The sequence below is a fragment of the Rhinopithecus bieti genome, unplaced genomic scaffold, assembly GCF_001698545.2.
Source record: "Rhinopithecus bieti isolate Rb0 unplaced genomic scaffold, ASM169854v2 scaffold_5246, whole genome shotgun sequence".
Lineage (NCBI taxonomy): Eukaryota > Metazoa > Chordata > Mammalia > Primates > Cercopithecidae > Rhinopithecus > Rhinopithecus bieti.
Genome location: NW_016804704.1, coordinates 1,255,984 through 1,282,745, shown reverse-complemented (window position 1 = coordinate 1,282,745; position 26,762 = coordinate 1,255,984). Strand labels below are relative to the sequence as shown.

At 43.4% G+C, this 26,762-nt stretch overlaps 1 protein-coding gene across 1 annotated transcript in view; it reads right to left on the bottom strand.

The window, feature by feature from the left end:
• The window catches only part of LOC108528390 (transmembrane protein 132C), a gene marked incomplete at its 3' end in the record, with an annotated part of 406,780 nt that extends 380,043 nt beyond the window's left edge, over window positions 1–26,737 (bottom strand). Inside the window, exon 1 of the mRNA XM_017870197.1 lies at window positions 26,644–26,737. Coding sequence (XP_017725686.1) covers window positions 26,644–26,728 — 85 coding nt within the window. The remainder of the gene's footprint in view (window positions 1–26,643) is intronic.
• Between the last annotated feature and the right edge of the window lie 25 nt (window positions 26,738–26,762).

The following is a 26,762-nucleotide window of genomic DNA, read 5'->3' as shown; positions in this document are numbered from 1 at the left end:
ACTGCAGTTATTTATTCTATTTGTTGCTCTTCATTTCAAGCCAGCACCAACTGAAAAGATGGCCAGTCCAGCCCCTAAAAACAGACCCTTGCTGCTTTCTATTGAATCATGAAAGTTTAAAAGGGGAAAACTTACATATGCACTTTGCAATTAAGAAAAAAAAAAACATTTGACAGAATTACAGCTATATTTCCTACATCCATAAAAACCTGGGATTCATTTTGTCCAAAGATCACGGGGTGTGTTTTGATGAAATACGCAGTTTGGGAGGTCTAGTCTAAATCTAGCAATTCCCAAAATGGTACAGAGATAAATATCTTTTATTTATGTTATCATATATTTATTTTAATGCCGGTTAGAAGAAAACACTTAGAGTATATCAAACCCTGAGGTTTTAAAAATAGTTGTGCTAAATTAAAGAAATGCATCAATTCAAAGGAAAACATGAATTCCTTGCCTACTCCTGACTTTATTGCCCCATCTTCTTCCTCACGACACTCACAGTCACGAACCTGACTGAAGACAACTTCCATTCTCAGGTCCAAGTGTTGTTCTATCTGTTCCTTTAAGGTGAATCCAGCTCCCTTTCTAGTAACTGGCTACAGAATGGCTCTGTGCTCTGAATATGACCGGAAAGACAGAAAGGAAACTAACGGCTGGACTGGCCCTCCTTTGTTGTTGAGAGAAGCCTCTGTAAAGCTGGTCACTCTCTCTAGCCATAAACATCTAAACTGTGCACCCTAAATACCAACGTCATCTCTCCTGTGTCCATGAGAACAACTAGTCTTGGGGTGAAGCCAGGGTGTCATGAGAGAGACAGAAAGACTTTGATCATTAAGGGGAGAAATAAGTCACTGCCTCAATTAACCTGGAAATCACCCTACTTCTGGAGTTGGTTTTTAAGATAATACATTTCCTTACCATTTAAGGCAGACTATTCATGTTGTTACTTACCTGCAGCCCAACGCATCCTAATTATAAGACGTGAACCTCCAATGATTGGGAAACCCAGGTCTCAATGCTAGATCAGCCCTGAGTCCTGTCTCCTGGGTTCAGGCTTCAGGTCAAAAGCTTTGCATCTCAAATCAGCAAATACTCTCAAAATAAGTGTGCTACTTCAGTAAATACAGGGGACAAAGAGAGACAAAGGGACTTGGACACAAGGAAGAAAGGGAGGCAAGGGAAGGTACAGAGAAAAACAATGTTCACTCATTCTTGTAAGATGCAGTTCACTCCTATGTGTTGAATACCCCATAACATCCTGAAGATACGGAAGGTAATAAGGAAGGGCACATGTCTTCAAGAAATGACAGAGCAGAGAGAAAGACAGAGGAATGCACAACTAAATATGGTCTGAAAAGTACAATATTCTACAAGGATCAAGAAGGAAATAGGAGAAAATTTAAGTTTCTTTTTTTTTTTTTTAATGTAGTTGGTGCTTACAAACTGAAATACATGACTGGACTGGTCTCTGATCACTGAGCAGAGTTTTATGTAGGGCTCTCAGTTTTCTTCTTTCTTCAGGTTGTCCCTTCCCGTCCCCCCTTTTTTTGAAGGACTTGAAAGGCACACTGCTAACATTGGCGGGACAGCCTAAGAGGTCAGGTAAGGAATGAAAGCATACCCAGAGGAGCAGGTGGAAGCTGGCAGGCTGTTGCAGAGAGGACGCCTTGGACATCACAATTTCAAGGCGGCTGTTATTCATTTTCTATGTGATGCTACGTGTCTCAGTTTTCTCAACTGTAAAATGGGAATGGAACTACCTTCCCCTCAAGTAGATCTGAGGCTGAGAGGGAATGGTGCTGCTGAAAGGTCTTTGTGAATAGCTACAGCTATACCACTATACCAAATATTTATTTTGGGACTGGGTGTGTTGACTCACGCTTGTAATCCCGTAACTTTGGGAGGCTGAGGTGGGAGGACAGCTTGAGCCCAGGAGTTCGAGGCTGCAGTGAGCTACAATTGTGTCACTGCACTCCAGCCTGAGCAACACAGCAAGACCCTGTCTCAAATATAATATAAATTTATTTCTAGAGCTAGCTCCATGCAGAATTTCAAAGAACCTTGGGGCACTTGAGTACTGACATCTATTTGTGTTACAAAACAGGATGAAACAGGATAAATCATTGCTTCCTCAATTTTTTTTTCTTTTTGCTGGGGGACAATGAAGCTTGAACTTCTTATGTATGTATGTATATATGTATGTATGTATGTATGTATGTATCTATCTATCTATCTATCTATCCATCATTTTTTTATTTAGGGCTTACACCAAGCATTGGTTCCTCAGATACAAGTCAAAGATGAGGAAAATTGAGGCATTAAAATATTTGAAATCTGACTACAAAACGACTGTGTTCTAAACGTCTTTGTCCCTTGAAAATTCATGTGTTGAAATCCTCCTCTCCAGCCAGGGTGGAGGTCTTAGGAGGTCTTAGGAAGCCAGGTGCCTTCGGGATGTGATGAGGTCACGGGGGTGGAGCCTCATGAATGGGATTAGGGCCCTTATAAAACAGGTCTCTCCCCTCCACTGCGAGAGGACATAGGGAGAAGCCCTGTCTAGGAACCAGGAAGCCGGCCCTCACCAGATACTGAATCTGCTGGTGTCCTGATCTTGGACCTCCAGGCTCCAGAACTGTAAGAAACAAATTCCTATTGTTTAGAAGCTTCCCAGTCTCTGGTATTTGGTTAGAGCAACTAGAACAGACTAAAACAGGGGTCAATCATCAAATATCAAATTTCTTTCCATGCTCAGAGTGCCACCAGCCATTTCTCCAATGGCTTGCATTTTCTACTCTTTCCAGAATTAGAGAGGGAGAGGAAGTCAGCTGAAGCCTGAGTCCTGCTAGGGCCACCTTGCTGCATGAGTCACTGGGGTGTGGTTTTGCTGCCGATGAGCATTGTTGGCCGGTTTCTGGCTGGTTTGGTAAGCCCCAGTCTCGTTCAAAAGCCCCAAGAGGGAGATGCGCGTCTGGTTCCCTGCTTGCTCCTACTGGTCTGCTAGGCTTGTTCTACCAGGACACCTCTAGACACCTTCCCACAGGCAGTTCACAGAGGAAGGTGCTGAGCTGGGGGTGTCAAGATGCCTCTAGTGAACTGGAAGTAGATCCCATTCCTTCCAATTCTCAAGATGCCACCTCATCCCCAGGCCCCAGAGTGACTGAAGTTTCTAGTGCTCTGCAAAGCCCAAGATAGGTCCACATTTTATTCCATTCTGATTCCCCCAGCAGACACAACCACCTGATTCCCCTTTGGAAATATTCTGCACCAAATGAAATCTGAGTGAGGTCATTAATTATGAAAATTCATAATGCATCATTACAATAATCACTCTGATCACATAAACATTATACCATCATGAATAATTTAATGGGAATTGTGCTTTTGAAAAGCATGGCAATTAAAATAAAACCCAGGGAGGTGACAGCGAGGATGCGGGAAATATGCGCTCCAGTTTGTTCGAAGGAGGCTGTGCCGTCTCCAGAACGCTCCCCCTTTGTCTTAAAGAATTACTCTTGACCGTAGGTGGTGGGGAGACAAAGAAGGCAATGAGAGACCTGAGACTTTATAAATGGGCTCCACTCCTGAGAAATGGAGATCAAGAGTTCAAAGACAGGCTGGTTTTCCCCTAAATAAAACAAGTTCAAGCGTCTTTATCATTATGCCCCAGCAAAATGAAATAAAATAAAAAATCCTGATTGAAGAAGAAATGATTCATCCTGCCTGGACACCCATCCTCAAGTGCCCTGAGGTTCTATGAAATTCTGTATGGAGGTAGCTCTAGAAATAAATACAAGTTTTCTGGCCCTCCAGTGAGTGGTGTGTACAACTAAGCAAAACAATCAGGGTGGAGGGAATTATATTTTGCACTAAAAAGAAGAACTAAGACCAATTTACTCTGTGACTTTTACTAATCATGACAAAATCTTTTTTAAGTACCTTACTAAGTTTGTGAACAAGCAGCAATTTCTTGCAATGAAACAGCCCCCTGAGATTAGGAAATTAAGTTATGTGGAATGGTTGGGAAGGAAGGTTTATACTGTGGGGAGGTGCAAAATGAGACCAGAGGGAGTTTGGACCCAGTTTTTAAAGAGGATCCTCTGTCCTCACTGACAAGACACTACAGGTTCGGATTTACACACTCCTTACTGTTCACAAAATGCTGACCTATTATCTTGCTCTCTGGCTTTCAAATTTTTGAAAATCAGGGTCTATTGTAAGAATCACATTTTACAACATAAGTTGGTGCATATGCTTGTACACACACACACATATACACACACACATACCTACACCAACACACAAAAAACACAGACCTACCATGTGAAATGTGCTCTATTAGGAATAGAATTTCTATGCTATTCTGCTTAGGAAAGAAAACTGCTGACAGCAACAGTCCACCAAGTTAATTCCACTGCGTCACGATCCACAGTTTTTACTGTACACTTAACAGACACTTACGAAGTGCCTCATCTAGGTACTAGGGTACCTAGGTACTAAGTACACTCATGAAGTACCTCATCTAGGAACTTAGTACCTAGGTACTAAGGTACTAAGTACCTTAATGGTACCTTAACGGACACTTAAAGGACACTTATGAATACCTCATCTAGGTACTAGGTTACCTAGTTACTAAGTACACTTAACAGACATGAAGTACCTTATCTAGGAACTAGGATACTTAGGTACCTAGATACTAAGCACGCTTAATAGATATTTATAAAGTACCTGCTGTGTGCCCAGCACGCATCTAGGTACCAGGGTTTCAGTACTGGCAACAGAGACAAAATCTATGCCCACAAGGAGCTTACATTCTACTGGAACAAGTTAGAAAAAAACATTGACAAACCCATTTTTTACAGCAGCTGGGTAAGGAAGTTGGGCAGGGATTGTCAACCTCCTTTTAATTGACACAAAAACAGGTTCAGGTCGGGGAGTGTGGGCCTGTCTCCCTTGTACACAGCAGGAATCTCAGGGAGGTCGGCTTTGTTTCCAAGGCTTTCCTCTAAGTTTTGCCTTTCATTCTTTTTGACCAGGATTCTTTTGACTGCAAGAAACAGAAAGCAAACTTGAATGTGCATAAGAAAAAAAGGATATTTTGTCAGAATTCAGCCAGAAAAACAAAACAAACTGCTGTAGTTACTGCAACAGAAGGGCGTAAACATAGGAATTGATTACGTCGTGATGCAAGAGTTACAAAGCAGAGATGATGGTGAGACACCCAGATGCCAGGGCTCCCCTGCAGCCCTAGGGGAGGAGGAACAATGGATCCCAGGGAGTTACGGCAGAGTAAGAACAGACTCATACAGTGTCCCAGTATCTCATGCCCTGCTGGGTTCCATATGGTAGGAAATAATGTTCCTTTCTGTGCCTTTGGATCCAGCCTTTCAGAATTTCAGAAAGCCATTCCTCCACCTTTTCTGGAGGCCCTCGTTTCATATTATAGGACAGGGCACGCAATCCAGAGATTCCATCAAGGAAGGAAAAGCAGCTGATATCAGATCTGCCTGCCCATCTTCATCAGGGCCTGAGGACAGGGTTTGCCGCATGCGGAATATGAGATAATTTGGGGTGAAACATACAAGGGCCTTTAAACATGCTATCAGTTATGTATTTAGCTTGATGTTTTGGGGAAAATGCAATTAGTATGTAAAACAGTGACTTTCATGGAAATGATTGCTTAGGGCAAAGCTCAGATTAAAAGATTTGAAATAGAGAAAAACTGTTATTAAGTAAATGGAAGTGCAGATGATACCAATATAGGCCAAAAATTATTGAGAATCATATAGGGCAGACTGCAAATTAGAAACCGCTGATTTAAAAGTTACTAGCAATTTTCCATCTTTGAAGATGGGGACGTTAAATACACCTCTTGGGCCTACTTTCTTTCAGAATATTTTCCAAAATGAGTTTTTGCATGAGTGTTTTCAGCTGCACCCCTATAAACCAGGTACGCTGTGTTCTTGGAGAAAATTGTGACGTTACCATTAACCTGAATGAAGATATTCACTGTTTTGGTCAGTCATGCAAACAGATGTATTAACAGGACTGTGTCCCACGGAGTTACGGACATTTTTAAATTTCAAAATCTGGATTTAGATTCCCTTGTTCTTAAAAACTAATGGCTAGTCACGAGGCTGCATTCGTGTGTGTGTGTGACTGTGCACATGAGCGTGTGTGTGTGTAAGTGTGCATGTGTGTAAACATGTGCGAGGGTGTGTGGATAGGCGCACGTGTGCATTAATGAGCATGTGAGAGTATGCATGTGTACGTGAGTGCGTGCCTGTGTACGAGCATGCATGTATGCATTAGAGTGTTAGCGAGCATATGTGAGTATTTGTGCACGTGTGGGCACACGAGTGAATGAATGTTCATGAGTGTGTGCATGAATGTGTGGGAGGTGCATGCATGAGTGTGAGTGTGCATGTGTGCGCTAATGAGCATGAGCATGTGAGCATACGCATGCGTGTGTGAATGTGTGGCTGTGCGGGGGCCGGTGCACACATGCAGGCATGTATGTCTAAGCTTCTTCTCCAGGGCGGTAAAAGCCAAGAAGAGCCAGATACCCCGGGGAAATCAAGAGGAGGAGGGAGGAGCAAGAAGGTGTGAATTTCCCTCAGGCCTCACTGAAGGGAAGGCTGTCAATTCAGGGGCTTATTTAACCTGTGACTGTGACACTAAGGTACAACAGCATGTGCCAGACTTCAGAGACTACAGTGGGTTTGACCCATGAGTATAGGAGAGTGCCAGCCTCCACAGTGACATGGAACCCCTGTCGTCCCTCACCTTTCAGAAAGTCCTGTTAAAATTCCCACCTGCTCTGTGTCATGCTGGGGGAACAGGGAGCCAGATCTCCTCCCCTAGTGCTGTCTGGGAGAGAGCTGTGCCCACATGGCTGTCCCAGGGAGAACCCAGGAGCAGAACTCTACTAGATAAAGAGGCAGGGCTGAAGAAACCACTCACAGCAGAGCAGGACAGCCCAGACCCAGCTGCAGGGGAGGGAAGGAGAGGAGGGTTTCCTACAAGCAGGTCTCTGAGCCCTTCTGCCACAATAATGGGGACATTAAAAGTAAGAGAGGGCTGGGCGTGGTGTCTCATGCCTGTAATCCTAGCACTTTGGGAGGCCCAGGCGGGCAGATTGCCTGAGGTCAGGAGTTTGAGACCAGCCTGACCAACATGGAGAAACCCTATCTCCACTAAAAATACAAAATTAGCTGGGCGTGGTGGCACACGCCTGTAATCCCCGCTACCCAGGAGGCTGAGGCAGGAGAATCATTTGAATCTGGGAGGCGGAGGTTGCAATGAGCCGAGATTGCACCCTTGCACTCCAGCCTGGGCAACAAGAGCAAAACTCCGTCTCAAAAAAAAAAAAAAAAAAAAGTAAGAGAGGATCCTGCAGGGATAAATGGGGACATCAGTGATATTAAGACTGCACCAAACACACAATCATCCCAATTCAGAACTTAGTGTCCGGAAGGGCTGGATCAATTTGAAATGAATGCAGCTATTACCTCCAAATCAATACGGATCAAATTGAGGGACATTCTTCTAAAAAACCTGGCCTGTACTCTTCAAACACATCAGAGTTCTGAAGACAAAAAAAGGCTGAGAAATTGTTTCTGATGAAAAGACACAAAAGAGACATTACAAGGAAACACAGCATGAGATGCTGGACCAACAAAAACTTAGTTTTCTTTGGCTTTAAATAACATTAATGGAATAACTGGAAACATTTGAATAAAGGAGGTAGATGCATAATAGTACCGTAGCAATGTCATTTTATTTTGACCCATGTGATTACATCAGAGAATTGCCTTATTTTAAGGAATACCCATGATAGAGGTATAATGTGTGCAACTTACTATCAGTTCAGAAAAATTGCACCTAGAGATACACACATAGATATGGATATGAATACAGATGTGGATATGCAGGCAGAGGAGGAGGAGAGAGAGAAACATTCAGACATAGCTAATAAGAAAAATACTGATAAACAAACCTGGTAAATGTTAATTTGGAGGAATCTAGGTGAAAAGTATGTAAGACTCTTTGTACTATTTTTGCAACTTTTCTGAAAGTCTAAAATTATTTCCTAGTAAAAAGTTTAAGACAATATTTTGATGCAGGAAGTACTTTATACATAGTTGGCAGGATTTAAACCAGAGGTTCTCAATGCACTCAAGGGATGTTTGGCAATGGCTGGAGACATTTTTGGTTGTCATAACTGTGTGGGCAGGGAAAAGACTGCTGGCATCTAGCCCTGCACAGGACACTCCTCCACCCCAGCAATAAACAATAATCTTGCCCAACATGTCAACAGTGCTGAGGCTGGGAAACTCTGATTGCAAAATTTAAAGGAGAAGGAACGAGATTTCTCACAGACATGATCACACGTAGTGCTGGCAAAGCCGCTGCCCTTCTTGGAAAAGCATCATCATCTGGCAGAGATAACTTAGTTCTTCTTCATCTTCTTTCTCTTATTCTCTTGACCAACATCTTTACTCTTTCTACCCCTCTCTCTCAAGTTTTCCAGGATCCTGTTCAATGGACACTAATCTCACCTGCCCGGCCTTCCCTCTCGCCCTTCCTCTGGTACCAACACATCCCTTCTTCCCGGAAGGGATCTCAAAACTCCAGCCGTGTGGACTGCATGGAAACTCCAATGTCTCTATGGATCTTGCTGCTTTGGCCTCAGGTGACTGTGGGTCCAAACTGGGCCACTTCTAGCATCTCATCCTTTCCATCAAAGTTGAGTGGTCAAAGGCAGAAATGAAAAATTGTCCTGAGGCCATGATCTAGACTATTTGTCCCACACAGCATTTAACAATTTTTTATTTTGTTGCCCACACTTGAAAACTGTCATTTTATATTTAAACATCCTTATTTCCTGGTTTATGAAAATCAGTAAGGCGTAGGAATCATTCTTCCCACACCCGCTACTGTCTACGGGGGCCAGGGCTATTCTCACCTGTTGTCACCACGTGGGAGTGGCCCTGGGCCCAAAGACAGAGCATCACACTCCTGTTCATCATAGCCCAATCACTGTGCTTCACTCCTGAGTAAATAGGGGCCCTGGAGGCGTTTGAGTTTGTAAGCCTGGATCCAGGAGTAGCCACATTCCACCAAACAAGACAGAGTCATTTCCTAAAATGTTCATATAAGCTAAGGGAAGCAAAGACCTTCCTGAGAACTGAAGTCCAGGAGCTCTCGGTGGCCACATTTCACATAATGTAGAAAATCCAAATGAGAGAATGAAGCTTCCATGAAAGCGTGCATGTGTGTGTGAAGGAGAGAGGGAGAGGGAGAGAGAGAGAAAAGGAGAGAGGGTAGAGATGGGGGGGAGAGAGAGAGAGATGGGGGAGGGAGAGAGAGATGGGGAGAGAGAGAGATGGGGAAAGAGAGAGAGAGAAAAAGGGAGAGAGGGATAGAGATGGGGGAAGAGAGAGAGAAAGGGAGAGAGGGATGGAGATGGGGAAGAGAGAGAAAGGGAGAGAGGGATAGAGATGGGGAGAGAGAGAGAGAGAGAAAGAGGGATAGAGATGGGGAAGAGAGAGAGAAAGGGAGAGAGGGATAGAAGTTGGAGGAGAGGAGGGGGGAGGAGGGAGGGGAAGGGGGGAGGGAGGAGGGAGGGACGGGGGATGCGCGGTGGGGAGAGGGAGAGAGGAGAGAGAGGGAGAGAGAGAGAGAGAGAGAATATGTCCTTGATGCCCTATTCAAATCCCAGTGAACCCCTGGGTCCGGCTGGTTCCTCTCATCTTTTAATCAATTTTTCCTTGGTTTGCCTTTCTGTAAAAGTTCCTCTGCTGCCTGCACTGGTGTTAACCTGTTATTTGTGTTTAAGAGTCTAATGTTCTTCCCTGGCAACTCCATTAACCTCTTTAATCTTTCAAAAGCTGGTGATAAGATAATTTTATTTATTTACTAAAATGTCTTTTTTTTTGCTTTCATTCTTATTTGTAATTAAAACACAATAATTGTACATATGTATGGGGTACAATATGATATTCTGATACATGTACAATGTGTAATGATTAAATCAGGGTAATTAGCATATCAATTACCTCAAATACTTATCGTTTTTGTTGAGAACATTCAAAATCTGTTCTTCTAGGTATTTGAAAATTTACAATAAGTTGTTGTTCATCATAGTCACCCTGCAGTGCTGGAACTTATTCCTCCTACCTCACTAAACAGGGTCTTGCTCCGTCTCCCATGCTGGAGTGCAGCGGTGCGATCTTGGCTCACTTCAACCTCTACCTCTGGAGGTCAACAATCCTCCCACCTCAGCCTCCCAAGTAGCTGGGACTACAGACACTCACCACCATGCCCAGCTAATTTTTTGTGTGTATTTTTGGGGGTAGAGATGGATTCTCACCATATTGCTTAGGCTGGTCTTGAACTCCTGGGCTCAAGCAATCCTTCCACCTCAGCCTTCCAAAGTACTGGGATGACAGGCATGAGACACCATGCTGGCTGTCTTCTACTCTTTACTTCTGTTCCATGAGATACCATAGCCTCAGAAAGGCTTATTAGTATTAAAATGATAATTTCTCCCAAATTCATCTATATCATTTTCTTATTTTACATAATTCTAATGAACTCTAAGCCATTGACTTTTAATGTTACTATATATTTTACCGCTATAAGTAGAGATTGTCTTATTCATGTGGGCTAGAGTTATATGGGAAGTCTAATCTGTGCATAGGAGAGGCACTCTGTCTTGCCATTATTTCTTACAGAAAACCTCTTGCCATTATTTCTTACAGGAAAGCTGGCTTTGATTGATGTGGATTCACTTCACGTAAGCTTGAGGACACTCACAACATGGTGGTCACAGCACATGTGCCAAGGACCATGGAGACAGACCCACTAGGTCCAAACCCTGACTCTACCAATCATTTGCTGTACATTTTAGGAATGCACTCAGTGCCCCCAGTTGTAGGACTAACAAATGTGCTTATCTCCTGAGGTTACCATGAAGAGTAACTAAGTTTATATACATAGACATATCTGTTACACAAATGATGGCCCTCCCAGAGCACTATCCACTTCAAAAAACAAATGACTCTTTAGATGCTGTATCAGTCAGAGTTATCCCAAGAAACAGAACCAATAGGATATAGATATATAAGAGGAGACTTGTTATGCAAATTGGCTCACGTTATTTTCCTAGGAATGGCTGGTCAGTACATGGTGGTCCATGGGCCCATGGTCATCTCTGGTCAAAGTGCTCATTCACCACCGCGATCCGCCAAAAAATGGGTATCCTGAGGTAGAGAAGTTGCAGCACATTCCTTTGACTTGAACTTTATAGAATTCTTCTAAACAGATAATATAATGGAGTTCATGTAACTGAGGATACGAACTGGATGCCGCCCTCTTCCTCCTGCTTCTGAACAGTTCAGCCCAACACCATCAGGAGAGGCCCAGCAAGGCAGACAGTGGAGACTCAGTGGCTGGGGCAGGGGGTCAGAGGAGTGGCAAGGAGGACAGGTGGCATCAGGGGCTGGAGACTGAGTGGACTGAGATGGGGGAGGCAGGGGAAATAGCCTGGCCTGGGATTAGGAGAAGGGAGCTACAAACACAGAAAGGAAGAGATCTACAATGACACGTGTGGTGCTGGATTAGAATCTGAGGCATCAGTGTGAACTCATGGTTTTTAAGACAGATAAATAGATTAGATAATAGATGGATAGAGGCATAGGTAGGTAGATAGAGAACAGCAGACAGATAGAGGACAGTAGATAGATAGCTAGGATAGGTTACGGGAGAAAGAGAGAGAGATGCCTAGATATAGGCAATAGATAGAGGTAGAGAGGTAACAAGAGAGGAAGAAAGAAAGGTCAATGTGTGTGCAACGATTTCCTGCCTCTGTCCACAGAGTGGAGCTAGAGCACCCCACTAGTCATGAGCACAAGCAGAGCCAGGATCTTGATGTCTAAATACCATTTCCCCACTAAAAGCAACTGAACTGATTCCAAGACTGGGGCAGGGAAGGTGTAGATGAGCCTGGAGGATCTTATATCCAGAAAGTAGGGCAGTGCTTAAAGAAGGAGGACAAGTCAGAACAACACAGAAGTTGTCATAAAATGACTCCCACTGGCCAAACCTGCGATATTGTGAGCATCAAAATAAACAGTTATAGTAATGAAATGTAAGCCATAGACTACAAAAGAAATCCAGGAACCCATTCTGTTATAGATTCATAAACGAAATGTTGAAATTCTAATGAGGAACAGGATGTTCATGTAGACTCTGAACATCTTTCCACAAAATATGTCTTAATTTCAAAGGGAATAAGAGTAACCTCACAGTAGAGAAGCCAAGCAGACACCACCTTAATCAGGTGATCAAAGAGAACGTCATTAATATTGTGACACATTTAAATCTCGTGCAACCTGATAAAGTACAAAGACAACAGCCAAGCATCCTGTCTGGAGCATTCCTGCCCAAAATGTAGCATCTGAATCACTAATCAGGAAGAAACATCAGACAAATCCAAATGAAGAGAGAGATGTGTCACAAAATAACTAGCCTGTAAGCTTCCACAGTGTCAAAGTCATGAAATTCAAGGGAAGACTGAAAAAAAGTAAAAAGCCATGACAACTAACTGCAATGTGCAATCCTGAACTAGATCATTCTGTTGTGAATTACTGGGACAATAGTTGATATGGTTTGGCTCTGTGTCCCCACCCAAATCTTATCTCGAACTATAATCTCAATGCGTCCAGGGAGGGACCTAGTGGGAAGTGATTGGATCATGAGGAGGGGGGCAGTGGTTTTCCCCATGCTTTTCTTGTGATAATGAGTGAGTTCTCACAAGATCTGATGGTTTTATAAGGGACTCTTTTCCTTTCGTCTCCTCCCTTTCCTGCCACCATGTGAAAAAGGTACTTGCTTCTCCTTTGCCTTCTGCCATGATTGTAAGTTTCCTGAGGCCTACCCAGCCATGCAGAACTGTGAGTCAATTAAGCCTCTTTCCTTTATAAATTACCCAGTCTCAGGGGAATTCTTTATAGCCATGTGAAAATGGAATCATACAACAGTATTGTGTGGTAATAATGCAGCAATGGTAATTCTCTGATTTTGATGTTATCTTGTGCTTCTGTAAGAGAATGTCTTGTAAGTAAGAAATACACAACAAAGTGTTCAGGGTGATAAGCATCAACTCAGCCAGTTACTCTGAGACATTCATGGGACAAAAGTTCTAGGCACCTATTTTTGAAATGTTCTGAATGTTTGAGGTTATTTAAATATCAGAACAACAAAAAACTCCAGCCATTTTCCACTATGTATGAGTAATTTTTATTTGCATAAATGTCAGCCTCAGGAGGAAAGAGAATCCAACTCCAATGTTCAAAGTCCCTTTTATGAAGGAACTACTTATGGAAGAAATGAAATAATGAGGCTGGGTACCTAGAGATAAGAAATAGACATTATCTTCACCTGAATGGGGAAGTGGAGAAGGGAGTGTTCCTGAAGGTCAGTGGGAGCTGGAATCTTGAACAGAGGTCACCCAACAGGAGTTAGATTCATGGGGAGACAAAGGCACAGCCAGAGATGGGCCCAAACAAGGAGCGAGTGGGGACCAAATATTCCAGCTTCTCCTTTCTCTTGCCCTTCAATCTCTTGCCATGCCCCCACTGGTCAGCACCCCATGGAAGCCAGCAAATACAAGAACCATGAGTTGCCATTTGCAGGGTCAGCCTCCTAGGGTTCAGAGCAGGACAGAGAATAATGGAGATTGTATCTAAAATGTGCAAATGAAAAATAAAGACAAATAAACATTAGGTCATCTGATCCTTTTAAATAACTCCATGAGACACATTTTACTAGCCCCAGTGACAGACCCAGAAGCTGAGGTTTGGTGCAATAAGTGGCTTTCCCATGTCTACACAGTGGAGCAGGGATTTGACTCAGGCCGGTATAACCACCAAGCCTTGATCTTGCCTCCCAAACAGGACCTGTCTGGAGAGGAAGGGGTCCTAACTTGTTGAAACAAACCTGTTTTAGATCTCATCTTTCTCTCTTCCAACTGGGACTTGGGCCACCTCTGGTATCTGTCTCATTTTGCCTCTGATATTGAAGGCAGCCTGGGTTGACAGCTGAGTGATAAACGATGTTTGCTTACCCTTGATTTCAGGCAAGTATGACACAAACTCAGTTAGGAAAATACATCTTCATGCTGCCTCCTGTTCATAGATACTAACCCAAGTAGACTTCTGAGGAAGAAAGAGATACAACTGGCTTACATGACTCTTCCATGTTCCTGTGACCTGTGTTGATCACACTCTCAAAGTTGGAGATGTAGGAATATATGTCATTCTTTGTCTGGTCTCAATAATTCATCCCTTTTCTGGTAACAACACCCAATACGTCAAAGTTATAGTTTATCAGGAGGTGAGAAGTGCAAAGAGAAATGACAAAATAGGGACAGGGTACAGAAAGGGCAGGAATGGAGAATAGACAATGTGAATAGGGAGACTTCCATGAGGAGGTGCTCTTGGCGCACAGATCTGAGAAACTGAAGTGTGTCATGCGGGTATCTAGAGGTTACCCCACAGCAGCCACATGCAAAGGCCCTGCAGTGGGAGCCTATCTGTGGCGGTGAGCCCAGCAAGCACACCCATGGGACGGGAGCAGAGTGCGGGGTTGAAAATGAGGTCAGAAGGATGCTACAGGGTTGGAGATTACAGAGCATCTTGTAGATCACTGCATGCACTGTGGCATTACCTCTGAATGTGATGGGAGACACTAGAGAATTTAGGGCAGAGGACATGATCTGACCACTGGTCAAGAAGGTCCTAAACATGCAGCTGGTGTTTGCTGAGGATGGTGGACATTTAGATCTTCCCGTCGGGCTAATGAACAAAGTAAGGAAGCAGTGTCTCTAGAGGATTAGCAGTGATTTAATAATAATAATAATAATAATAAAAAGACAGTACCAATTCTGTCTCTGAAGTTTATTACTTTTATGTGGCCAGTTCTGGGAATCCATTACCTTCAAGGAATGAAAATAATGAGTGTGCTTGGAGAATAGACAGGTGAGATATTTGAGAGAGAAAACAAAATTCCCTTTGCCTGGGAACCCTTAGTCAGGGTTCTCCTGGGAAATAGAACCAATAGGGTGAGTATATACTGAGAGAAACTTTTTTTAAGGTATTGGCTCATGCGATTATGGAGTCTGGCAAGTCCAAAATCTGTAGGGCGGGCTGGCAGGCTGGAGACCCAAGGAAAATCTAATATTGCAGCTCACGTCCAAAGACTGTTGGCTGGCACAATTCGAAGGAAGACAAGAAGTTGTCTTCTAGGGGTGGTCAGCCTTTTGATCTCTGCAGTCCTTCAACTCATTGGATGAGGCCTACCCACATTATGGAGAGTCACCTGTTTTATCAAAATCCACCAATTTGTTAATCTCACCCAAATAGACAGACAGACAGACACACACACACACACACACACACACACAGAATCAAGTCTGACTAAATATCTGGGCACTGTGGCCCACACAAGTTGAGACATAAAATTAACCATCATGGATACCTTGACCACTGGGGATTAGTAAGGAGCTGAAGTTTGCAGGCTTCTTGCCTCTGTGAATGGTAGAGTGGACCCCTTCCCACCCAGAACTAACGGGCAACCACACAGCCAAACCACTGCCAGCTGTCACCTCCATGGCATCAGTGCCACAGGGAGACAGGCTGGGGTCAAAGGCCAGGACACAGCCAGGGAGCCAATTGACGAGGAGAAGGCAGTGAGAGAATGCAGCTAGGAAATGTCATTTAGTTAATAGGATATGAACATGACAGATGAAAACATTGAGTTCGAAGGCAAATGAGAAAAGTCTGCTCTCTGAGTCAATTCATTGCTTCCAATTAAAAAGTAGAAAACAAAGAAAATGGTAACCTGGGGCTGTGTAGTGACCCAAAATATTTACATAAATTGAAGATAAGAGCTTATCACCACTTAGGAAGTGGGAAAGATGGAACAGAGCCGGAGCAGAACAAATGCCCTGAAAGACTTCCCCTGGGATTTTTGTTCTCATAAATCAGGATGCCAGAGGGGCAAGCCTTTTAGGGTCAACGTATACAGCTGCGGCATGAGAAACTGGCAGGCTTTAGGAACTCAGCCCAGGGCTCCCACAGTCCTGGGGGTGAGCACCTGAGGTTGAAAGTAAGGTCTCCTTGTCTGCAAGAGGAGGTCAGCGATAGAAGATGCTACTATTGCAGTGCCCATCTCTTACTGGAGGGATGTTGCATGGATGGATATCAATGAAAGAAGAATGAATGAAGGTCAAGACAAGCAGAAAAGAAGAAAAGCCACCCAGAAGTAGAGATGTGCTGGGAGATAAAGAAGGTCACCCTCCTAACTTGAGATGTCCTGGACTTTGTTGTTTGTGCGTAGGCAGGAGAAATGAGCTGACCTCCCACGTGGGCTGCCCCCACAAGGTGCAGCACACCAGTGAGAAGCAGCCACCCAGTGGCTTTTGATTCCCTTCGTGTTGCTCATTTGGTTGGTGAATAGGGTTTTGCCTGCTGGGCATTCATTCCCCATCTTCTGATACAGCTCCACCTGTGTTTGGGCATCATCACACCTTCTATCTTAGTGGTGTGAGTGGAAGTGACCTCACCCCCAGGCTCCCAGGATTCCTGTGCCTGAGATATGCATAATCAGAAAACCCCATTCCCTTAAGTCAGCAGTGAGTGGGCCCAAGACCACAGTGACCGCCAAAAATCTACCCCTGCAACTTTTTCTACAAACATGTGAGAAGCCACTTTCTTTTAGTTGGATCAACTTTGTTTTAGTTGAGTATGCTGTGTGGACAGACTATAAGCCTGGAGCTGCTGTTGACAATGATGCCCTCTCCAAAATGAAGACAGCAAAGAGGACAGAAGAGCCAAGAAATTGGGAGAAACAGAAACTGTCCAATGACATCACTTGACTCCTGGATCCAGCTGTGCCTGAAGTCTACCTGGACTTTGCAGTTACCTGAACTAATGGTTTTTTTTTTTTTCTTCTTCTTCTTTTTTTTTTCCTTTGGTATGGTTTGCTTAAGCTGGAAGTTTTGGCATTTGTAACTAGAGAAATCATGAATAAGAAACTGAATAATTTAGTGCATATTCAAAAAACATTTCCATCAAACAGGGAAAACTGCTTCAGTGTGTCAAATCCAACCTCACTGTTTCCAGTGGAGACAAAAATCACATTTTCAGGGATACCTTGTTTATGGCATAAGAATTTTTTCTTTTTTGTTTGTTTGTTTTGTCTTAAAATCATCACTAAGCTGTAACTCAATGATAAGACCAGAAACTAGCCTAGAATTGGGTTTGTGTGCGTGTGTGTGCATGCACACGTGTGTGTTGAGGCAGGAGGCCGTTTTCTTCAAGTTCCTTTATTTTGAGAATATGAGAATCCCTTGTTGCCTCAAAGACTTGCTAGTAGGATACCATGTGCCAAACTGGCTAGTGTTCGATCCACATTTCTACAGCATCTGGGTCCGCAGAGAGAGTGAGGAAACACAGCAAAAGCAAACATAATTATGGGGCCAGAGGGACTCATTGAGCAAGAAGGATGAAAAAAGGAAACTGTAGAGTTGGGAGAAAAAATTAACCTAAGAGAAATGTGGCCTGCTGTGGATGGTTTTCATGACTCTGAGAACTCAGAGGGAGAAGGGGTGCTTAAGATCATGTCAAGAGTATCCTAACACTAAGCCAGATGGAATTATGCCTAAGCTGTAGTTACGCATGAAGTGGTCAAGGGATGTCTCAGAATATAAACCTTTGACTCTCTGTTTAGGTCTATAATAAACAAACAGCTCACACTTGACCAGCTTTTCCTATTCCCCAATATTGTTGAATGCACAGTTCTGTTTTCTTTGCTTTGTGTTTTAAATTATTCTCAGTTATTGTTTAAAAATATCCATGTAAGGCTTCCATTGTGTTGTATTGAGGATTCTTCATCTCCATGGCTTTAATAATACAAATAATGATGGCCCTGATTTATTGAACTTTACTATGTGCCAAGTCTTACCGCATGCAATAGTTTGCACGGCCCCAAAAGCGAATGTCCACTTAGAACCTGTGAATGTGTCCTTGCTTAAGAAAAAAATCTCTTTTCAGATGTCATTAAGTTAAGGATCTTGAAATGAGATCATCCTGGATTATAGTGGGTTATAAATCCAATGACCGGTATCCTTATAAGACAGACAGGTAAGGAACATTTAGAATGGAAGGCTATGTGAAGATGGAGGCAAAGATTGCTGTGCTGCTGCCACAAGCCAAGAATGCCAGGAGCCAAGAGAAGCTGGAAGAGGCAAGGAAGGGTCCTCCCTTGGGGGCTCAGCACAGTGCATGGCCCTGACAACATATGATTTTGGACTTTTGGCCCCAGAATTGTGAGAGGATCAATTTTTGTTACATTTAGCTTCCGTTTGTTACAACAGCCCTTGGAAACTCATAAAGCATGCTAAGTATCTCTACTCCACTTTTGCATTAAATGTTGTCAACCATCCTATAAAATAGTCATTATCCCTTCTTAGCACAGAGGTCCCCAACCTTTTTGGCAAAAGGGACCAATTTTGTGGAAGACAATTTTTCAACGGACCGGGGGTGGGGAGATTGTTTCAGCATGATGCAAACACATTACATTTATTGTGCATTTTATTTCTATTATTATTACATTGTAATATATAAAAAATATTACATAACTCACCATAATGTAGATTCAGTGGGAGCCCTGAGCTTGTTTTCCTGCAACTAGACCATCCCATCTTGGGGCATAGTGGGAGACAGTGACAGATCATCAGGCATTAGATTCTCATAAGGAGCATGCAGCCTAGGTCCCTGGCATGCACCGTTCACAATAGGGTTCACACTTCTATGAGAATCTAATGCTGCCGCTCATGTGACAGGAGGCGGAGCTCAGGCAGTGATGTGAGCGATGGGGAGCAGCTGTAAATTCAGAGGAAGCGTTGCTCACTTATCCATCACTCACCTCCTGCTCTGCAGCCTGGCTCCTAACAGGCCATGGACCGGTACAAACCATGAGCAGAGGGTTGGGGAACCCTAACTTAGAAAACAAAACTGAGGCTCAGAAAAGCTGTCCTTTGTTTTTTCACTACATACACTTGGTCTTAGGGCCAGTGGAATGAACATCGGTTGATTTTTCATCCAGCATCCATCTCATCTTCTTTTAGTAACAGCCCTTCAGTTTTTCTCTGGGAGGAAAATCCTTTCCCCTTGGATACAAAATGATGGAACTATTAATGAGGCCGTCTTATACCTTTCTAGATAGAGATGGGCCTACGCACTCTGTGTGCATCCCTGACAGTTAGAATCACCTGCAGAGCTTTTAAACAGTAAAACTGATCAGCCCTGCCTCTATACTCACCCCTACTCCATCCCTACCAAAGAGCCTGATTCCATTGGTTTGGGATAAGGCCTGGGGATTGGTATTTTTTAAAGTTTACCCAGGTGAAAAGTTTAGCCAAGGTATGGGCTTCCTTCATCTTGGAATCTAAAACATGAGCACTGAGACAAAAATAAGTAAAATGGTTCCTGTTTTCCAACCATGGTACCCTAAAGAAGTCAGACAATTATAGCCACAGGAACCCAGCACCTGGCAGCTTCCTGCTCACAGGAAATCTTGTCCTTCCACTTTCTCTGGAGTCAAGAGCTTCCAATCTCTTATTACTTAGTAATAAGCAAGTAAGGTATTAAGATGCTTCTGTTGCTAATAACCAAAGACTTCTGACCAATTCATCCAGGAACTGGTAGAACAGAAGCTCAAACTTAAGCTTTTGTTTCTATGACACTGAGCCTTCCTAATTAGTCCGTAAGTGATAACTCACCATGTTGCTGGCAAGATGAAGGTGTTGAGAGAAGAAAGAAAAAAATGTTATACATAGAAACGACATGGTCTTCTATATTAAGTCTTTGGGTGGCTTTAGGATCCCAGCCATCTGCAAGTGTAAACTCAACATTCCTAACACATCATTAAGAACATCCTTAATCAGGAAAAAAAAATATGTACACATTGCAGTAGACAAGAAATCAGTCTCTCTGGGAGAGTAACTAGAATCCATTGTCTTGGAAATTTTGCTGATTTAGACTCCAGATGGGTTGTATTTCACATTTGTTTTCTCCTTGAATGCAGCAACTTCTAAGTTCCTAAAGGCATATAAAACAAGGAAGCTCAGTGCACAGGTAGGAGAATAACATCTTGAAGAGAAACTGGTTTTAAGAACGTGAGAAGTACCCACTTAGACACAAAAGCAACACCGTTAATACAATTTTTATTCTTCTTTAATAGACAAAAAGGTAATTTTTAAATGACAGTTCTCTTAGTCACACCTAGGGTATGTGAGTGCATGTACTTGAAAATACAGTAGAGGAAAACAGTATAAGGAATATACTGTTGTAAATTTCCCATATAGCGTACAAAGCACTGTAAATTTCCTATATAGCGTACAAAGCACTGTAACAGAATTTGAATGCAAGTAATGATTAATTAAAAATGTATTTTTTAAGCCATAGAGCAATGACTAAAATTTAAAAAGAAGTATAAATAATAAACCAGTAGTGGAGATAAAATGGAATCATAAAAAGTACTCCACATAAAAGCTGGTAGGGAAAGAGGTAAAGAAGAATAAAGAGCAGATGGAACATAAAGAAAACAATGAGCAAAATAGTAGATCTTAATACAAATTGATGAATAATTACATTAAATATAAGTGGTCTAAACATTATACTTAAAAGACAGAGATTATCAGACTGGATAAACAAGTGAAACCCAACTCTATGCTGCCTATAAACAACCAACATTACACATAAAGACCAAGCTAAAAGTAAAAGATGAAAAGACATTACCATAAAATACCAATAAAAGAAAGCTGAGGTGGCTTTATTAATATCAGATAAAATAGATTATAGAACAAGAAATATTTCTAAGGATAAAGAAAGACATTACATAGAAGTGGATTGATTTAACAACAACAACAAAAAATCCTAAGTATGTACCTAAGACAGTGTTCAAAATACATGAAACAAAAGCTGTCAGAGCTAAAATAAAAAAATAGACAAAACCATAACATAGTTGGAGACTTCAATACTCTTCTCTCAATAAGTGACAGAACAAACAGGTCAGTAGGAATATAGAAGACCTGAACAACACTATACACATTTAAGGAATCATTGCAGCCTTGAGTTAGGCAAAGCTTTCTTAGATGTGACACCAAAAACCCAATAACTAAAAGAAAATATTAATAAACTAAACATCATTAAAATGTAAAACCTCTGCTGTTCCAAAGACACATACTGGGAGAAACTATCTGTAAAACACTTACCTGACAAAGGCCTTGCATTCAGAATATATAAAGCACTCTCAAAAATCATAACAGGAAAATAATCAGTAAAAAGTGGGTACAATATTTGAAAAGATATTTCACCAAAGACAACATAAGCATGGCAATTAAGCACAAGAAATAATGTTCAACATTATTAGTCATGAGGGCAAAAATTAAAAAACCTCAAAGAAATGCCTATTATACACCTATCAGAATGACTAAACAAAATAAAAACAAAATGGATAATACCAAATGCTGCTGAAGATACAAACGAACTATTATACATGGCTGATAGGGATGCAAACTGCTAAAACTATGTTTAAAAAGAGTTTGCAATATCTTATGAAGTCATATATACTGTCCCCATACAAAGTAGCAACCCCAATCCTAGCTAGTTACTTAGGAGAAATGAAAATATATGTTTGCATGAAGACTTGTTAGTGAATATTTATAGCAACATTCTTCATAATTACCCAAAACTGGCACAATTTTAATGTCTTTTCAGTATGAAATAAATAAACTGTGGAATGCCATTCAGCATTGAAAAGGAACAAACTATTGATACATAGGTGACTATCAAATGCATCCTGTTAAGTAGAAGAAAGTGGGTCCAAAAGCTGCATACTGCATGATCCTGTTTTTATGACACTTTGAAAAAGGTAAAACTCTAGAGACAAATAGCAAATCAGTGGTTGCCAGGATTGGAGGTAGAGGAAGGAGGAGGCTACAAAGGCAAATAGAAATTTTGGAGAGTAATGGGCATGTTCTATACCACAATCCTAGTGATGTTTACGTGACTGTCTGCATTTGTCGAAACTTCAAACTATACACTCAAAGAGGTGAATTTTATTGTGTGCAAATTATATTTTAATAAGTCCGGCTTTTAAACAAAGTAGATGGCTGTAAAAATGTTCTATCAATCAGATGTTCCATTTATTCCATTAATTCAGTAATACTCTCCTTCACTTCAATTAATATACATTTTTATTAACCTTGCTTTTTATGACTATGCATGTATGAAATATCTAATACCTCCAAAGGCTTTGTTTTAACCTCTGCTCATAGAGGTGTTAACTACTAATATAATTGAGAGTGCTGAGCTCTTCTCTGCGTGACTGTAGCCACCCTTGTGATTAAGCTAACAGTGAACAGTGAGATGAACGAAGAAGAGGTTGAAGCAAAACTCAGCTGCTTAAGGGAAGGGCCAGGCGAGCGAGCAGAGGAAGAGAGGACCTGAATAAACACATGCTCCAGAGGAGAACACCCCTGCTCAGCTTCGGCACAAGGTAGCCATAAAAGAAATTACACCCAAGATGGGCAGACTATCGACACTTTTGAGAGAAGCTAGAAATCCTAATTTGTTTTTCATAATGAAAGAGAAAACTTATTTGATCATCTCAGTAGATGCAAAAGAGCATTTGATAAAATTCTATATGTAACTTCTAGCAAACTAGAAATAAAATCTTTTTTATAATTGACAGATAAAATATGTATACAGTTACAGAGTACAACACGATGACTTGATATATGTACACATTGTGGAAATCCTAATTTTTTTATGTGAATGTTCCCATTTCTTTTCATTTCATTTTATTTTATTTTTATTATTATTATTTTGAGACCGAGTCTTACTCTGTCAACCAGGCTGGACGCAGAGGCGTGATCTTGCCTCACTGCCACCTCCAACTCCAAGGTTCAAATGATTCTCATGCCTCAGCCTCCCAAGCAGCTGGGATTACAGGCCCCCGCCACCACACCCAGCTAATCTTTGTATTTTCAGTAGAGATGGGGTTTCACCATGTTGGCCAGGCTGGTCTTGAACTTCTGACCTCAAGTGATCCACCCGCCTCTTGCCTCCCAAAGTGCTGGAATTACAGGTGTGAGCCACTGCGCCCGACCAACTCTCACAATTTTTAAATGTCAGGAACCTTTAAACAAAATTGTATGGATAAAACAGTAGTTGTCTGCAGGTCCTGAAGTTTGCAAGCATAGTCAAGAAGTGTGGGTATAGAGGAAAGAACTATAACAGGACACATTCAGATCTGATCGTTTAATAGAATGATTTCCAAGAAGTTGCAATAACTATTAAGAGGCGGAAACACAGTGAGGAATTTTGACTTGAGGGATAAGAAGGGACAAGGATGAAAAGAAAATCTATGTGTCTGTGCTAAGTGTACACATGTTGTAAGTGTATGCAGGACAAGACATGAGCATCATTCTTTGGTGTTAGCATGAATGTGGGTAAGCTGTGAGGGGCTTCTCCACCCTGATGACATCCTCCTATTTCTCATCCCTGCTATAGACCCTAAGTCTCTTACCAGAAACCCAAAACCCCTAAAGCACTGATAATCCCAAGGTTTGGCTGGTTGGTTGTATTTAATTCATTCAGTGGCCAACACTGATCTGAAGTCCAGCTATTTGGGGTCTTATTATCCTTTTTTATGTAAAGACTCATACACTGCACACAAAGTCAGCATGATATGCAAGTACAGGCTGCAACTCCAGACGAAGGCTAAGGGTGCCATACCCCACAAGCATACGACTTTATGCCTCTATTTTTCTATCTTTCCTTCTCTCTTGTAATTCAAAGATCTCAATAATTCTGAATCTTGAAATACATTTGCCCCCACAGATTTCAGAAAAGACATTGTGGTCCCACATAACCTTCCCAGAAGGTCTCATATGTGACTAATAACCATCACTAAACTTCTGAGAGCATCTCAGCCTGGCACCGCCCTTCCACTGGCTTTACACAGGCACAAGACATCAACCTCTAATTCAAGGATGTTTTGTCTCTCCTGCCTCAGCCCAAGTCTTAAATCTTAGGAAAAGATTTCTTTCTTTCAATGCCCTGTCCTATTTATGGAACCGCCCAAGAACAATTCTGCCTTTTCCGAACCCTGACAAATTGCAAAGCCTCTAAATCCACAGTCAAAAATAAACAGACAATTGGTATTAAAAATTAATCAGTGGTTTCAAGGATTCCAGAAATCAGCACTTAAATCCGTGTGCAGGAAGAGACAGAGATGGCTTTTTTTTTTTTTTTTAAGACAGCAGAAATGTAAACAAGGTCAGAAAACTTTCCTCTCTAGAAGGTATCTTACGGTGCAAACGCTTTACGTGTGGAGGAATCCGAGGGGGGAATGAACTGCTGCTTTTGATCATGAGAAACAAAGGGAAAATGCATTTTGCAGATGATAACTTGCAGGCCCTTATGCACCCCCAAATCACGTGGTGAACTTTGTAAGGCAAAAAGCAGGGAAAGAAAGCCCCACCAAATCAAGGTTGCACTTAGCTAGAGGGCAGGGGCGGTTCGGGATAGGGGTGGGGCTTCGCTGTGTCCCTGGTTTTCAGTACTTTCCCTTGCTGTGCAAATATCAGCTTCAAATCCAGTGCCAGTTGCCCTTCCAGCCAAATCACTGCCCCCAGCACTGAACACATGGACATCTGTAACAGCCACCCTCTTAATCAAAAGTAAAATCCTCTGGATACACACACACACACACACACACAGAATACAAGCCTTAATGAAGAACAGTCCACACTTGCTTTAAAGGGAACATCCAGCGTCCTCGCTTGGTTAAAGGCTCTCAAGGGCAAGGGGCGAAAACCCGGAGGAGGTCGGTCACGCCCTGCTCAATTGGCACCGCCTTCCTCTGCAAAGTGCTTTCTACCCATTCAGTCATTTTATCATCAAAAAAACTGCCGGGAGGTAGGTTGGGAAGGGAATTCTTCAATGGCCACTTTGCATCCAGGAAAACTGAATGCTAGAAGCGCTGGAACCTAGAGCTAATTAACAGCAGGATTCAGGCACCAGATTGTGACTGTTGACTCTTTCAAATAAAATAGAAAAGTGCCTCCCTCTCCTACTCCCCCACCCCGACTTGCCCCCCCTTTCCCTCTTCTCTCACCCCACCCTCCTCTCTACCTGGAGCTCTTAGAAGAAAGGAACACTTACATAAAACATAGCAAACTTGTCTGGTTGGTGTATCTGGGCAAGCGCAGCCTCAAGGAAAGTAGATTTTTCTGGATTTTCAGGTGGTGCGGAATGACTTTTGAAAAGCAAACGCTACTTTTAAACATCCATGACAACTTGCCTCTCAATGCATTTCTAGCTCAGCCTCAGAGCATTAGGCGGGAGAGGGGTGGCTTTGAGGGTTCTCTGCTCAGAGCTTGGGGCCGATACCGGACCCGAGGCGCCACGCGAAGGCGCAGGGCACCCTTGTGCGCACTTCTGTCTAACCAAATGAACCCGAGACCCTCGCCAGGGCGCAGGCAGCAGGAAAGCGACGCTCTCCTTTTCCTACGTCCTGGACGCGCCCCGGGACTCGGGCAGCTGCTGTCCCTGGCAGAGCCGAGGCCTTCCTCCCTGCCTGCCCCGCGGCTCTTGGGGCCGGAGACCGCCTCTACCCGCCCTTCCCGCCGCCGGATCCGCGCGGCCACTCGGCTGCACACGCACGTAATAATAAAGGTCGAAATAACCACACGGCTACCTTTTGTGAGCCCTGCGGGCGCCATACGTTAGCGCCTTTAAATTCCTGCAACCCAAAGCAGGGCCGCCACTCCCATTGTAGAGAAGAGGACACTGAGGTGAAATAGCTACGGACAGGACCGCTGGTGAGCTAGTTCCCATCGCAAGGGGTGCACCCAACCTCCCCATCCGCGCTCCCAAACCACAGAGGACTCATTTGAAGGAGCCCACAGAGAGCCCCTGGTTTCTGCCATGCTGGGGTCCCCGGTGAGCTGCGCGATGGGTGCGCGTTCCTCTAGGGCCAGCACCGAGACCTTAGCGGTTGAGGAAAGGGGATGCAAAGAACCGGGCCTTCCCTTCTGGAGCACCAGCCCCACAGCGCTGAAGCTGTGGATGGGGAGTTGTGGATAGGGAGCACACAGCCGGGAGGAAGGTGCGCACAGAGCGGAGACCCTCCCCTGGACACCAGTTCCACAGGGTGACTGTGCTGGGCCTGGGGCAGGTCCCTACGGAACTCAGGGATGGGGAACAAACACCGTGTCCCTCAGCCACGCCCCCTCCTCATCCGTCGGGCAGCTCTGGGTCGGGGGGTCCGGAGTGGGAGATTCGGGACTCGGTAACAGCCTAACTTGCCCGGATCCTGGCGCCCAGCTGGGAGCGCCCTTCTGGATTAGGGGCGGCTCGGCATCCGCAGAGGCGCTCTTGGTGGGACCCGCGCCCCCACCAAGGCCCCCGCCGCACCCCTCGCTTCGGCTGCCCTCACCCCGAGCCACCCCGGAATCGGGAAGTTCGCATGCGTCGGCGCGCCAGGCACCCGCCCCGGCCTTACCTTTGCCCAGCAGCGCGCCCAGCAGCAGGCTCAGCGCCCCGCACAGCGGCGCCGCCGGCCCGGGGGCCGCACCCTCGGAGTGCATCCTGCGTCCCGGCCGCTCACGCCGCCCGCCGCCA